This window comes from Stegodyphus dumicola, chromosome 3, assembly GCF_044657685.1.
Source record: "Stegodyphus dumicola isolate Sdum_Otavi_A_Nest chromosome 3, ASM4465768v1".
NCBI classification, from domain to species: Eukaryota; Metazoa; Arthropoda; class Arachnida; order Araneae; family Eresidae; genus Stegodyphus; species Stegodyphus dumicola.
Genome location: NC_140770.1, coordinates 256,548,869 through 256,565,336, shown reverse-complemented (window position 1 = coordinate 256,565,336; position 16,468 = coordinate 256,548,869). Strand labels below are relative to the sequence as shown.

Below are 16,468 nucleotides of genomic sequence, written 5' to 3'. Positions count from 1 at the left end.
GGCTCAATAACCGCGTTAAAGAGTTGAAAAAGAGCCCAGGTATGAGAGTTTCCCCTCTCTGGGTGTACTGTAACTTCAATAAGAGTTCGCGTGGTTGAGTAACAAATACTCGGAGAAGTTTCCTTATCATACATTTGTAGATATACACGCCTATTGTTATTCTGCATTGAAACTAAAACTTTCACGGCTTATATCTAATTCTCTCTTCCTGTAAGTATAAATATTAAAATTTCATTTATAATAGATGCTTATGTTTAAGTAGCAAAGTTAATTAATTCATAATTCATTTGAGTTCCATGACAGAGTTCAGAGCTGTAGTTAAAACGAATATGAAGTTCTATTTCGGAACTTGCATTGCGTGAGTATAGTTCCAGACACGCACTTGACGGTTATTTACTGAAATGATCTCCATGAAGTAAGATCAACATAGGATTCGTTAATACGATTTCATGTTGACCAATGAAAATGTAGGTTGATACGTTACTATGTGATTGGATTATTGGTACTGATCAAATATATAAACGGCGTAGTATTTGAACTTTCTCTATAAAGGCCGGGAAATGAAAAATGCATCTTCACAATTTTAGACTGGCAATTCTGTTTATTTACATTTACGCACCTCTTTTTATTGAAGGTTAGTATTGCAGTTATTTCTATCCTTCGGTTATTTATTATAGGCTTTTGTAATAATACATGATCATCGTGTGGTGTTTAAGGAGTTTAAAATTTTTAACTTAACTTTTAATTTTTGTATGTATTGGTTTAAGACATACTTATAGAAGTGAAAATTCTTAATAGAAATTTCAGCTGTACAGATGCCTAAAATTTCTAAGCGTTTTAGAATTTTTCTTGTGTACTGCCTAAACTCCTCGCCACAATATTCTTGCATGTAATTTTTGTAAATGTCGAAGTTTCTGAACAGTGCATAAGAAGTAACTGAAATAACTTTATTTACGTATAAAGATAAATTAATTCCCAAGTTGTATTTAATAAGGAAATATGTGTACCAAATAGGAAATTTAAGCTGCAGTATATTTTTGCTCCTTGAAAAAAAAAAAAAAAAAAAAAAGAAGAAGAAGAAGGAGAACTTGAGTTAATCTTTCTCGAAACGCACTGAGATTTTCTAATAAAGTCCAAATCAATATTAGGTTGATTTTTACTTCTTGTAGAAGCTATAGAGTGCTTAGTATTAGTTTGAAATAAGGCTTTAGACGATAGCAGATGCTGGAAATCAGTTGCTTTGATCGAAGTCCTTCTTTTCCTTTCATTTAAAGATATTTTTAGGGGAAAAAAGGAGAATAATTTCATTTCTGCTTTTCAGATAAATAATTTTTCAGCCAGATCCCAAACGTCGGAAACTAATTAATTTGAAAAAATTCTGATTAATTTAAAGCAGTATTCTTTTCAATGCACACAACATAAATTCTCTAAATCTAGCTAAAAGAAGATATACTTATCTATATTTCCGATATTGTTTTACCATTTCAAACAAATATACGTATAGTCTTTAGCAATTAAAAGTAGAATGAGTGATTGGCTTAAATAAGAACAAAATACCTACGGCATTTAAGAAAATATATTTATTATAATGTATCTAAATTATTTAAAACTTATCTGTTTAGTCATATTTCGATCCTTGATTGTAGTTCATCCTTGATTTAGATCCTTGATGGTAGCTGATTTGATCGTTGATTGCATCTGTTGTGTCGTGAATTGTTATACAAGGCTAAAATTCGTACACTTCATTTTCAATAACAGTGTCATTTTTAAATACATTTTGCATAAAATTATTTCAAAATTCTCTTTCATTTGTGAAACAGTTAATTAAAAAGATAGGTAAATTTTTATTTTAATTACATAACTTTTAAATTACTGAATAAATTCCCGAAGTTAAGCTGAAAAAGGAATTACGGGAAAATGAATAACACCATTGTTTAAACTCGTACATATTTGCAAATAAAACAAAAAAGCAACCAATAAAAAGTATTCCATAAATAACTGTAATTTCCATGTTTCGAGTTTGTCTGTTGAAGTACTGTTAACCCGAGTGGTCTGCCGCTCATAAGTTTCATTTTACGTTGTCAAGCGTTAAAATATTTATAATTTTGATATCTTTGACATTTCCATTTTGGATGGATTAGCAACATTCCCTTTCTTTCAAAACAACGCAAAATTTATAAAAGTAATAAACCATTAATGAACACTAGTAAAAATACTAATTTAAAATTTAAATGATATTAAATGATTTAATTAATTAAATCATTTAATAATCCATCAATGTGTATATTTACTTAAAGTTTATTTCCTCAACAGTTATTTTATTTCATAGTTCACTATTTTTGTATACAATCCTGATGTTACCCTCTCCGTCATAAACTACTAGCTGTTACCCGGCATGCATTGCAATGCTGTTTAAAGGAAAAGAAATGTTGGTGTTTTAATTCTGTTATGGATTTTTTTCTTTATGCGTATTTTGCATGTTTCTATTGGATTGTGTCACCTGATACCAAGGCTGATAATGGTTCGGGTGGTGAATTTAATTCTGGCAATTTCACTTTTCCACCCGCACATACAATCCTTCATTCTTTAATTTGAAGGTTCTGCAATACATGCATAATTTAACGCGAAAGTAACGCTCTGTGACTACTATTACAAATTCAGTTTCAAAAAACAAAGAAAATGCGCGTGATACAATAAACACGCACGTTAAACATGTGAAATATTAAATAGTTTACTCTTTGCTGAACGATAACATACTTTAAAATATTTTAATTTGGGCAGTGGCAGCATATTTCTCTTAAATAGCCGAGTTTGTTTATTAGATTCGAGAGAAATTAATACAGTTGTGTTTTCCCGAGTGGCAACAGAATTTTTGGTGTTGTTCCGACTGGCGATCTACCGAATTTCGTTAGATAGTTAATCATGTTTTATATTAGATGGCGCCTCCTCTTCTTCAGACTATTTTTTTTTTAATTTTTTATTTATTTATTTATTTATTTATTTATTTTTGCCTAAAATGTTTATGCTTGTCGTTTCTTTCACATGCAATTTTTCCGTTGAATTTCCGAAAAAATTTAAAATGCTGTCTTCGAATCTTTGTTATCAATTTACTCTCAAATAGAAGAAAAAAAAAATTCACGCTTACATTACAGAGAGCTGAAATAAGAAGCAAATGAAATAACTATTATCTTAATTAAGGGGCAACAGTGTTTAATTTATCTCTCTTAAATTCATTAATCTCTCTTTAAATACTCTGCTTACAACCAATAATTTGTAAATAGGTTCTGAAACAACTAAATATAGCAATACAAAATCGGGTTTATATTTTATCTTACCTCTTATTTGTTTCATTCATTATATGCGCGAAATTCTTGATATAATCTATATAAATGACATTTAGGAGCTCACTTTTAGTTATATTAATATCGAGTAATTCATTGAAATATTTTAACAAGCTAATCTAATTTTTGAAAAATACGTTATTTCACCTTTTTATTTGTACACTGAAAGTTTTCTTATACGCAGCCTAAAACACAACAAAAGAGATAAATATTTTACAAAACGTAAAAAGTTATTAATATTAAATAATAAGAAATCTGATCTTGAAAATTTGATTAAAATGGTGAAATAAAAAAATGTGTAAAAACAACACCTATCAATCTCTAAGTTAACTACACAGTTCAGTAAGGTATATCGCCTATTGGGAGAATACCCGAATTTCTTAAATCGCCGAGTTTTCTGAATAAATCTGAAGCATATATATCATATGCTTTGCAGAGTAGCAAAAGCAATGCTTTTAAATCGCTGAGTTTTTAATCAAAAATTCGTCAAATTAGCATAAAATATATGTATATAAAAAGTGCGGACCCAACTTTATGGTTTTTAAGAACTCTTGTGTAGACAGTGACCTTCCTCTTTTGAAGGTCGAGTGTGATAAGCTTCATAAAGATCGGAATTAAACTATAGATTTGTATAAAAGACAAACGAACATTCATTTATAGGTGTATATCTTCTAACAAATAAAAAGAAAATGAATAAAATTTCACTTAAAAGAAATTGGAGATGCCTGGAATTTAAAATCACTGTTTAAAAATATCTTCTTCTTATACAGTTATACCGAGTTTTTCGATTTAATTCCCTTTCAAGTACATCTTAAAATATTTTCTAAAAAGTATTCTCAAGCCTACAGTTCTCGATATACTATAAATGTATATATGTCCTATCCTTATTCTTAAACATTCTAATTCATTTGAAAGACCAGAATAATGAAACTGGAGAGTTTTAATAATGAACATTTAATTTCTTTTCCATAATAATGGATAATAAGCAATGCGAGAAAAGCCTTTATGATTAAGCGATGCGATTTCAAGCTGAGAAATCACATGAGATACAGAGTAACTTTAAGGCTTATTGGATTAGACAGACAGGATTTAATTAGCAACTCTTCTACTGTCGTTAATTAGGACAGCAGAATTGCGTATGTGACTAAAACATTGTTTACAATGCATAAATAGTAATCGACAGGTAACGGGAGCATACTCAGATCAAAATGTTATTACTGTAACAGAAAAAGAAGTTTAGTTAAACGAATTTATGCAAGATATTCGAGGAAAATGGTGACCTCGAGTTTTATTTCCTGCAACATTCTAACGTTATAAAATTTTCCAAAGGTTTATGTAATAACAGAAAAGCACTTGAAGGCTATCTGCCTCAAAGGAGAAATATTCTCGTGGAAGACTTTCTAAGGGAAACTCAGAAACATATATACCTTTACAAAAATTCTTAGAAACAACATATATGTTACATATGAGGAAAACCATCAAAGCGCCCATGCAGCCTACCCGTTTCCTAGGATTCAAACCCGGACCGAACTACGTTCAGCGACTTTGACACTCGGCCGCTGGTGGGCCTTCAAGGTAAGGTAAATAGTTTCATGAAAACAGATTAACATCGTGAGTAGAAGTATTATCGAAACATATATTTCCCAGAAAATATTCCAGTTAGCAAAATATTCGCTTCCTTTACTTACATTCCATACTTTTCAGTGTAAATTTCGCATATATAATGCTTTGCCAGCCAGTTGCAAATTTAATAATGTGTTAGATACTTCTAATATGTCTTTTACACTGACAGCGTTGTCAGAATCTAGGTATTTGCAATTTGGCTATAAGTCTTCACTATTTTTATCCAATGCTGAAGTTGTTTTTTGCATTCCCTCGAAAATCGCAAGGAGTGTCTACTTAACGAAGCAGAGAGCAGAATGTTGCTTCATAGCGGCTTCTTTAAACGTAATGATATGAGAAAAAAAAAAACATAAAATAGGTCAGCTCAGGTTATTTGAATATGGGATTTGGAATTTGTTATCGATGTCATATTTGGTAACACTTTAACGAATTTTTGATTAACAAACTCAATCGAGCAATGATAACTCTGTACGAAAAAAAAAAAAAAATTCTTACCTGCAACGCGCGAGACTGTCTATCCGAAATTCTAAAGATATACTCATTTTAAAATTATTTTGCGATATTGCTCTTGAATTAAATTTTATGGTTTAAGTGCGAAGAACATGATATTTAATAAATAAAGGTAATAAAGAAACAAAACAAACGTATTTTTTTCCCTGAAGGACTATTGTTTTCGTTTTGGAATTTTGCGTTGAATCACTATAAATGTTCGTTTCACTTTTCAAACTGTTGCCACCAAATGTTAAAGTCCTGCATTATATTTGAAAAAATTAAATAATGAAAAATCTGCATAAATGTAGTGTATATTTCTCGCATTGTGATAAAACAACGGTACCTAGAGCCATCGAATTTTGAATGACGTAATCCTCCTACGAATATGGGCATGTGGAAGACCAAATTTGAAATTTGGAATTTGTTTTATTATCGATTTCATATTTTGTAAAACTTTTACGAATATCTGAGTAACAAACTCAAGGATTTCAAAGCGATCAATGGAAACACTCTACGGGGGGGGGGGAATCTTTATATCTCCAGCGCGCGGAACTGCGTGTATTGGAAAATCTATTGATATACTGATTTTAAAATTGTTTTGCGACACTGCTATTGAACTGAATTTTATGGTTTAAAGTGCAAAGAACATGATATTTAAAAAATAAAGGTAATACACAAAACGTTAAAAAAATGCTCCCTTGGACGTAATTTAAAATCTGAAACCTTTCATTTTTTTTTTTATTATTATTATTATTATTTTAGGCTGTACCGTTCCAGCTGGTGCAAAGAACCTGAAATAAAAGGGATTAACATGGCAACTACGAAAACTTGTGCTGGTTACGCGAAAAAATTTAAGAGTATGACAACATAAGATAAAGAGCATAAACACATGGAGAAATAATACAGTTCGACAGTAGAATGCAAATGTGCAAGCAGTTACAAAAGTACAATTCAGTGCAGATTATATATTATAAATGTTAAAATAGCCACTGGTTTGTTTAAATTGGACAAATCATTATAGTCATAGTCACATATTTTAATAGCTGGGTTACTATTAGTAGCTTGACTCTCATGAAACCTCTTGGTGATATTGTAAAAACACAGTTATGAGCCGTTTGCAGTATTTTTTGAGTTGATGGACAGGCATACGCCCAGACTGGACATGCATAACACAGTAACGGACTCAAGAAACATACATACATTCATACAGATTCTTCATTATTTAATTTCCTTAAATATAATACAGGGCGATAATATTTGGTGGCAACAGCTTGAAAAGTGATTCGCCGTTTATAGTGAAACGCCACAAAATGCCGTTTTGAGACCAATAGCCCTTCTGGGCTACTGACCTTTGGGCTAAAAAAAATTAAGAGAAATCAAGTAAAATACCTAATTTATCATAAAATTAGCAACACTTTTGAAGATCCTCTAAAAATTTATCAAATGTACAATACATATCTTTTTATAACGCAATCTAATATCTTCGGAAATGACATATAACATAATAATGTTAATAAATGACATGTAACATATAACAAAGATGAAGAAATATATAGTGAATTTTAGAGGCTAAAAATTCATTCTAATTCCATTCAAGAGAAAATTATAGTTATTACATTCTAAACTGAAAATACGTAAATTCAAGGAAATTAATTTATAAAATAAACACAAAAGACATGAAATGAAAATTTTTGCATAGAATTTTGTTGAAGGTAGGAAGGTCTCATTAAATAGAAAGAACTTTATGTGTTACTAAAACTAGCTCGTATTCACATTACACATTAGGAAGTATAAGATTTTTATATCCATTGCAAAATATTGTAATATGTATACTTAAATAGTTAACAAAACATCCTTATTCATTCAAAATAGTTCCTAAAAATATTTATAATGAGTTTATATAAGCAATAAAGGTAAAATGTAACAACTTATTTCTTTACTTTTCATTAACAATTCCTGACATTCAGTAGCAATTAACTTTCAAAACCGACCTGCATTTATTATTGAAATATATTATGTTATATTGTTGTCACTGTACCCTGAAAAAAGATTTTAATCATTAATACTTACCGTTTTATATAAAACTGCCACCAAGCATCGCCATTTAGCCTCATATATGGATATGCGTGACGTAACAGCACGCTTATTATATCTATGCTTTCAGCCAATCAGCGGCTGAGTGGTAAAAGCCGCTGAATACTGGTAGTTTGACCTGGGTTTGGTTTCGGTTGAACAGGCAAGCAGCATGGGCGTTTCCATGGCTTTAAAATAAATTCTTCCAAAAATAAACACTTTCGACATATTATACTTTTTATTATTAAAAAGGCAAGAAATGGGCTGAGGCTCAAAAAGAGATTTGCGAAATTTAAGATGTTTATTGCTTAATAGAAATGCATGCGTCAGAATAGGTTTAAAACATTTCGCTCTGGATATTGTTCACTTGAAGATGACTAACGTTCTGGCCGACCTTCTGAAGTGATGATGACAAAATTAAGGTCATAATTGAGTCGAATAGTCATATAAATGGGCGGAAGATTGCAAAAATGTTAGCTGTATCACATACAACAATTGAAAATCACATTAGGTGTCTTGGACTCATTAAAAAGCTCCATATATGAGTTCCGCATGAATTGAAAGAAATTCACTTCACACATCAAATCAATATTTGCAACCTCTTTTTGAAAAGAATTATCACTGGCGATGAAAAATGGATCGTCTACAATAACATTAAACGAAAAAAAAATACGGTTCAAGCATGATGAATCAAAAAAATATCACGCTGCCAATTTGGTGGAATTACAAAGATGCTGTGTATTTTGAGTTGCTTCAAAGTATATTATCAACTCAGATGTTTACTGCCAACAACTTGTGAAAGTGGAGGAAGCAATCAAAGAGGAAAGATCAAAGATGGCAAATTGCAAAAGAACAGTGTTCCAACCACGACTATGGGGGCGAGATTTAAAACATCTTTAGCTACACATACAAAGTTATTGGAGCTTGGTTGGTAGTAACTTTGCGTTTCCCATATAGCCCCGAACTTGCACCAACGGATTATCATTTATTTCGAAGTTGACAAAACGTCTTAAATGGTAAAAATTTCAGTAATAACGATGACCTGAAATCGCACTTGCTTGAGTTCTTTTGTTGGTAAAGATCAGAAGTTCTGTGAGCGCAGAATCTTGAAGTGACCTGAAAGAACGCAAAACGTCTTCGAACAGAATGAAAGATAGACTTATGTGTATTTATTACGTGACAGTAGATCCATTATGTTCCTTTTTTGCATTGAAAAAATTGGGTAGTTAATTAAATTTAGTTTCAAGTTAACGCTGAAAGAACGAAATTACTTTTTTGACAACTCGATATCATAAAAAGAATTGTGTGTATCAATGAATACAACATGTTCAGCTGAATATAACCGCAAAACAGAAATAGATTGGAACAATTACCACTGGAAAGTTCGTATTTACAACATTCTAAACGGAGTTTTCGGTAAACCTGGAGACTTAAAAAAGTAATAGAAATCGACTAAAGTTTTTTTTCGAAGTTCAAAAAGGATGCGGGTCAGTTACTGATTGTTTATTGAATAAAGAGGCTTTATTTCCTTCAGAATTCCACAGAAATAATTGGCGCAACTTTGGCAGGATCTCTGCCAATTTTCAACTTTCGATAGTAGCCAACTTCAGAGCTCGACAAGATTATAAGTACCCAATAATTGATTTGACAGATATGAATGGTTTAGTAGTAGTGGCAAAGAACACTAGGGCTATCTGTCTAAGGGGAGGGATGCCTTCGTGGAGATCTTTCTAAGAGAAACTGGCTCGTATACACGTTACACATGGGGAAATCCACTGAAACACCCATGCATCCAGCTCGTTTGCCTGCTATTAAATCGACGTTATAACTACCAGTGTTCAACTATTGTACCGTTCGGCCGCTAATAGGCCTGCAATGGTTTATTCTTTCGGTACTATTTGAGGACCGTAAAAAATCGCCAAACTATTGTTGATGCCAGTGCTGCGAAAAATAATTGCGGCAACCCTAACGAGAGATAATAACGAGAGAAGTATAATAGATCTTTAGATATAACTATCTAAAGATCATTGTTTTAATTTATATGAAAGTTAATTTCATATAATACATTTTTATTATTATAATTTATATAAAAAAGACTAAACATAACTGAACGGAAGCATAAGAGTAAACAACTATTTCAGATCATTATTATAATTTATATAAAAAAAGGCTAAACATAACTGAATGGATTCCTGCATCGCTATTTCGCTATCGAGTTATGGCTAAAGCATAGTTTCATCTCGTTGGTTGTTCAAACATAATTTTCTATAATGAATGATGCCTTTTCTTTGAAAAATATTCTATTGCAGACTAATCTATTTTGTCACTGGGCAATTCCCAAATTGTTAAATCCACAGCGTTATCAAAAAAGGATTTAAACATTAAACTAGTATTTCAATGGCGTCTTAATAAATATAGAACTATCCTTACTTACGCAATCTGAAATCAGCGTATAAGCTAGATTTGGCCCCCTGTTAAATGGGCGCGTTTGCTAGATTTGGCGCTTTTGCGCATACATTTTCGCTGTAATTTTTTTACGGTCCTCAAAACGGAATAGTACCATTCTTTCAAATCATGAGAGAAATCTAGCCTTATGACTTTAAATTTCAGTTTTATGGTTGAGCAATGAATTAATTTTTCAAATATTTCATAGGGATACATTTTAAATGCTATATTTCTTTGTATAATTTATTGCCAGATAATAATTCTCCATAAAATGTTATTTCGGGAGATAACCATTCTTTCCGCGGATTCAGTTTCTGAATTAAATGTACCATACATTTAAAATTCTTAAGATGATTCAATTTCACTGACCGTTTTCCAAGTACGAAGCACAGCTGCAGCAAAAAGTCCGAATATCTTTCAAAAACTAGTCTTTTAATTGAATTTGTGAGTTTTCTAAAGCATATATAAAAAAAATGTTACTATTTGATTACTGAATATAATTTTAATTCCACAGAATCATCTTCCTGGTGAAACTAAATTTTCATATGAGCTATATTTACAAAATCTGGGAATATTTATAGAATGTGGGCCATATTTTGGTACACTGCATTGAAATTCCCGATGTCCCTCAGAATCTGAGACACCTGGTGGCTTTATTTTAAGCTTTAACAAATCGTTTTTACTTCCTTGTACAAAGCAAAGGAAGTAATGTAATCGTGAAAAATTTCAGGTATCATATTTCATTGAAAACGAATTTTGAATTCTCGAATTTTTGTTTTTGCGCGAGACAAAGAAAGGACCCTTTTCCCAAAACGCAGTGTAAAATAGATTTAAAAAGGATACAGAGATTTTTTTTTTGGACGTCTGTACATGCATGTGTTGAAGTTATCTCACATACCTCAAAAACGAGTAGCCGTAGAACATTGAAATTTTATATATGGAACTGCTGTAACATGTAGTTGTGCATCTCCCTTCTCTTTCTTTTTCCATTTCCCTTTTTTGGTTGCATAAGCGAATATATATATATATATATATATATATTGCTACTCTGTTACCCTGCTCGGTAAGCTCAGTTTTTATTCTTATATATTGGTAAACTGTGCATTTCTTGCTTTAAAAGTGATTGAATTATGATATACTTATGTTCCAGATAAGGTTTTTATGCTTTTAGTTTTAGCCTTAATCTTCATATGATAGTCGTAGAATTATCAGCAATTTAAAAGTTTTAAGTGGCGCTAAGCCTAACGAGGCCGCCATTTGTTTACATTTGCAACTCTTATTATATTAGTGAATTAACTCCGCTGAATGCAGTGTAATTTCACCCAGTGGAACCAATAGTTAACTTTCAATTTTATGCAATGAAAATTTTGTCTTCCTGCTCGCTATCCCGATTGCTCGTTTTTGTGCAAAAATTTTAATTGTAAAAATTTTTTTAACTGTTTTTAAATGTATTTGGTGTTTCAGATTTTTCCGTAATTTACAATTTTTAATGAAGATGTTTTGAATTTTTACGTATTTTTGCCTTACTGCGAAGTGAAAACTGAATTAATTGAATTAGAAATATATCTCTAATAAAATTCGAGAGAATAAGTGCAGCAAAAAAATGCGTGTAATTTAATTGGCCGTAAAAGAAAGTCATGCGGTGTCGACATCAGATACTTTGAACTGCAACTTGTATAAATGAAATCAAACATTTCCAATGGCCGTTTACTATACAATTAATATACATCAGCTGCTGAAGATTCTTAATTTGCTATATTTTTTAGGTGGTTGTCCAACGGATTTCCCAATAAGAGTTGGCACAAAATGCTACCGTTTCCAGACAGACATTTATCCAAATAAAGATGCAAAAGACGCCTGTCAGCAGTTTGGTGGGAAAATGGCAGTGATTGAAAAAAAAGAAGTTCCCCAAAAAATACAGGATGCAATCACGTCTTTTGCAGCTGAAAAATTATCATCTGCTTACTTCTGGATTGGACTCGAAATGAAAGATTTGTCAAGAAGTAAACCTTTAGATGATAGGGAGTAAGTAAAACACCTTTAACCTCATATTATTTCTTTCACAATTACTTGATAGAGATTTCCAGAACTCGCTAAATCAGTACATTGTATATAACGTTCTGCTTCCGTATTGTACAAGATCATCTTTCGAAACATTTCTTGTATTTTCAGCCATACTTTCGGGTCTGAGATTCGCTGCAAATCATATATATATATATATATATATATATATATATATATATATACACCATTTAATTGCTAGTTTAATTGACATTAAAAATCAAGCTGTTTCATCGGTACACTGCGCAAAAAAAAAGGGGGGGAACAGTTCTATATCTCCCGTTCTACTGAGCCGATTGACGAAATTCAAATTGCGTTTTCATGTCTCGAAAGCGTAGCTTAAGATATATATTAAATTTATGTATATGTAGTGTTCTAATATAGGTATTTTGACGCAAAATCGGAAATTTTCTGAAATGGCATGCCATTTTTTTTTTCCATATTTCGATTCTACCACTGAAATTATGCCTACATATTAAATTTTGTATAGTTCAGTGCGAAATTTAAGGAGAACTTCAATCATTTACATTGGCACATTTTTTTCAGTCTTTTCAGTTTGCATCTTTGGAAATTTTGTATAAAAAACTCTAATTTTTTTTGGAGGTATGCCTAGAACTACATCTACTTTAAGATGCTGGTACAAATTTTCTAGATTATAATTCAAAATATTTTTCGAAAAATTTTTATTTAAAAATAAATTTTTTTTAATAAATCATAAAAAGTGTGCGAATTATATTTGGATTAAGCCTAAATTCCGAATTTCCTGAAGAAGGAATCAAGTAAGTTTAATAAAAAAAAGAGATATTAATAAATATATATCAAATTCAATTAACAATGAGAAGCTAAACTAGTCCGATTTGTGTCAAAATACCTATAGTAGAATAATGCTATGTATGTATACATATATATATATATCCTATAAATCTAATATATATACTAAGTCGCGCTTTCGAGACATGAGAAACGCAATTTGAATTTTGTTAATCGGCCCAGTAGAACGGGAGATATAGAACTGTACCATTTTTTTTTTCCCGCAATGCATACATATAATTACGCTGACCTAACTCTGCAGTTCCGCCTCAGTTTTGATCTCTCATCCCCTACTACCAAACCACTGAAGATGACATTCGGCTAGCCAGTATTTTGGGTGTCCCTTTGTTGCACAAATGCTATACACTGAAAAGCACTCTTGTCTTCCCCAGGATTCGACCACAGACCCATCGGTATGGGAACAGTACCATTAACCGCTATGCCGATCAGGACAGCGAGTGTGCTTTAATACAATAATACTTCTAATGTAATCTAAGTTTCAAATCTACTTTCAAAGTAAAACAAATTTGAGAAAACTGCTCTTAAAATGAATTTATTAAAAAGATACAAACGAGAATTAGTAAATGAAGTATATAATTAAAACTTCTGGAATCATGAAGTTCATTTTCTCAATATAATTTGACATATAATATAATTTTCCAAACGCGCTTTAAATCGGATCAAATATAGATGTGAAAGGATTATTTCCAGAATTCACTTAAACATTAAACATGGAACGCTAACAAATCGAAACTTCGGAGTCTCATAATATAAATACTCATAATGCTTGTTCTATAAAGGCTACCGTTTTATATCTTTATTAATCGTGTTATGCTCGAACGGATGCTTAATATCTCATTGGATTATTTACTACACAGATACATTTTCATTCAATCTTAATATTATTTACATACACTGTAGAAGAGCGTAGAAAAATGTTTCTCTCAATAGCAGTTATCGGATCCGATAAGATACACATCTTGTACCGAACAAGTGGATTCGCTCAAGTAGATTTTTGGAAGAGAAACAGGTCTTATGTTTTTATGTTCCTTATAGCTTTCAGTATGTTGTTTCAATTATTTTACAGGCAATTGCAGCGACTTGATGATGTTGCTGTCATATGTAAAGTAGCTTGTGTTCAGATAAATTCATTTTATATTATACATGAAGCCTGGACTAGTAATGCCTTAGCGTCCTGGTGTGCAAAACTGTTATAGTTTGAGAAGTTTCCAAATAAACTTATTTCCATTTTCATCAGTTTTCGTGAACTCGCACTCGTAGCAATTTTTACAGTGTCGTAAATTTGAAATTTACATGCTTTCTAAAATTCTGGGAAACATTTTTACGAAACAAACTGTCCTTTCAATCGCTTTATCTTTTTTATCTTTTGTTTTTATCCTTTATTTTTATCTTTTTATCATTTGCTCTTTATCTTTTGCTGTTGCCTATCTGAAACGAAGTTAGCAGCTGTCATTCTTTGGGAATGATCGGAAATAACTTTTTTTGGTCTGCTTTGATTTTAGGTAGGTTTTTTTTCTTACTGATTAGGATATCTCTGTCGAAGATAGCAGACGAATTTTGGAATACAATCGATCAGAATTTTTTTGCACAAATATTTCTCAAATCTTTCTGTTATCCTTATGTTCTGTTAATCTGTTAATCTCATGTTCTTTGGAAGCATAACATGTACGTAAGATTTGAAGTCTTAATATCTTATGTTATCCTTATGTTCTGTTAATCTGTTAATCTCATGTTCTTTGGAAGCATAACATGTACGTAAGATTTGAAGTCTTAATATCTTATAAGTATCACAGAGACAGGGAAAAAAGAAAGTAAAGCACCCTTTTATTTGATTCAAGCAGAAGTTAACAGAAGGCACCACTGAGGCTTACAAAATACAGTAAGCAGTTATGGCTTAAATTTAAAATATTAAAATTGATTTACCTAAATACAGGTTGACTGTGAGCTAAAGGTCGGCGTGACAAGCCTGGAAATGAGGAAGATAGGAAAGCACATTAACATAAAATGATGGTTAAAAACTAAATGTAAACTCTAGATCTTTTTATATTTTAATTTCACTTAAAAATAAAGTTTGGTAACAGTAGGTGTTATTTTTATTTAAGAAGAGAACAGAAATATTTGTAGCATTTTTTTAATTAAAATATTTTTTTTAAATAAAATCTATAAAATTTCAAAATTTATTTTTAAAAATTTAATAAATTCTAATACTTTTGTAAAAATAAAATGTAAATAAAATTTTGCAATCTGCACAATTATTTATTAAATAAATAACAGTAAAGATTTAATTTTATGAATTGACAGCCGTAGGTGTTTTTTTTTTATTATTATTATTTAAGAAAAGAGCAGAAACAGTTGCACTTTTTTTTTATTTTAAAAATTTTTTATCGATAAAATTCACTATGAACTTTTAGACTATATAATCTGAAATTTACAGAGCGCATGTTAAATTTTTTTGCTGTCAGCGTCCTTAGCGCAAGAAAACAATTTATACAAATGCTATTTTGTAATACAAAAGCATGAAAAAAAATTATATTTAAATTATACCTATAAAGACGTATGCCACAAGTTAAAAATATGTTTGTTTGATTAATTTTAGGTGTTACCCCATTAGAATTATGCTTTATAACATACGAAATTGCAACTGTAAATACGTAAAATCAGAGCTAATGCAATGCAGTGACGTCAGACAACATCCTGTTAACACCAACCCCCCCCCCACACACACACACAATAACTGTTTTGGCCTGGAGTCAGTCAGAGGAATAAAATCTTAATTCTGCAAGAAATGCAGTTCTGTACCAAGTTGAGGGGCATATACAATCTAACGACTATCCTCTCAATAGATGGCGCCACCACAGCAACGTTTTATTTAATCCTTCAAATTTCATTGTTATTTGTTTCTTCATCCATTGAACTTATTTGTCCATCCTTTTTTTACTCAAATATTTATTACTAATCACCATCAAAGGAAGTTAGAAGCATAATATTATGCTGTTCTGTAATTTATTTGAAATTTACATGTTTTCTAAAATGCTGGGAATAATTTTTACGAAACAAGTTCGAACTATCTACGAAACTCCATGCTTTAATTTTTTTCTTTGTCTGCGCTGCTATGATAGTATATAATTTTATATATTATATTCTACCTAGCTGGACTTTTCACTATGATGAGGAGAAAATTATGCAGAAGAATTATAAATACTGGGCTGAGCCTCCAGCCGATGGAAGCCTAATATGCGCAGGAGTAAATGCATCTTGGAATTTCAATATTCAAGCGGTGGATTGTGGAGGACCGAGACTTCCAGTAATATGCATGAGAAAGCCGGGTTCAGGTTTGCATTTCATATTTTTCCTCTATTTTATTTAGTTATTGTAGAAGATGCGATGTATCTTAGTAAATTTCATTTTAAAATCCTCACACTTTCCTGCCAAGTCATGTCATTTCAGTCATGTCAAGCCATTTCAGCACCTTTCTTATCAGTGTAAGGAGTATTTAACCCTTTCTGGCACGCTTCCTATTAAAGTTGGAGTTTTGATTTAAAAAAAAAAAAAGGTAGGCAGTCTAATTAGGCCTAGAAGAGTACACAAGTTAAATTTTGTAA

The 16,468-nt window shown here is 31.2% G+C and overlaps 1 protein-coding gene across 1 annotated transcript in view; it reads left to right on the top strand.

The window, feature by feature from the left end:
• The first annotated feature begins 468 nt into the window (after window positions 1–468).
• Window positions 469–16,468, top strand: part of LOC118191551 (uncharacterized) — a 30,586-nt gene continuing 14,586 nt past the window's right edge. The window contains exons 1-3 of the mRNA XM_035362346.2: window positions 469–634; window positions 11,741–11,999; window positions 16,017–16,198. Coding sequence (XP_035218237.1) covers window positions 568–634; window positions 11,741–11,999; window positions 16,017–16,198 — 508 coding nt within the window. The 5' untranslated portion in view covers window positions 469–567. The remainder of the gene's footprint in view (window positions 635–11,740; window positions 12,000–16,016; window positions 16,199–16,468) is intronic.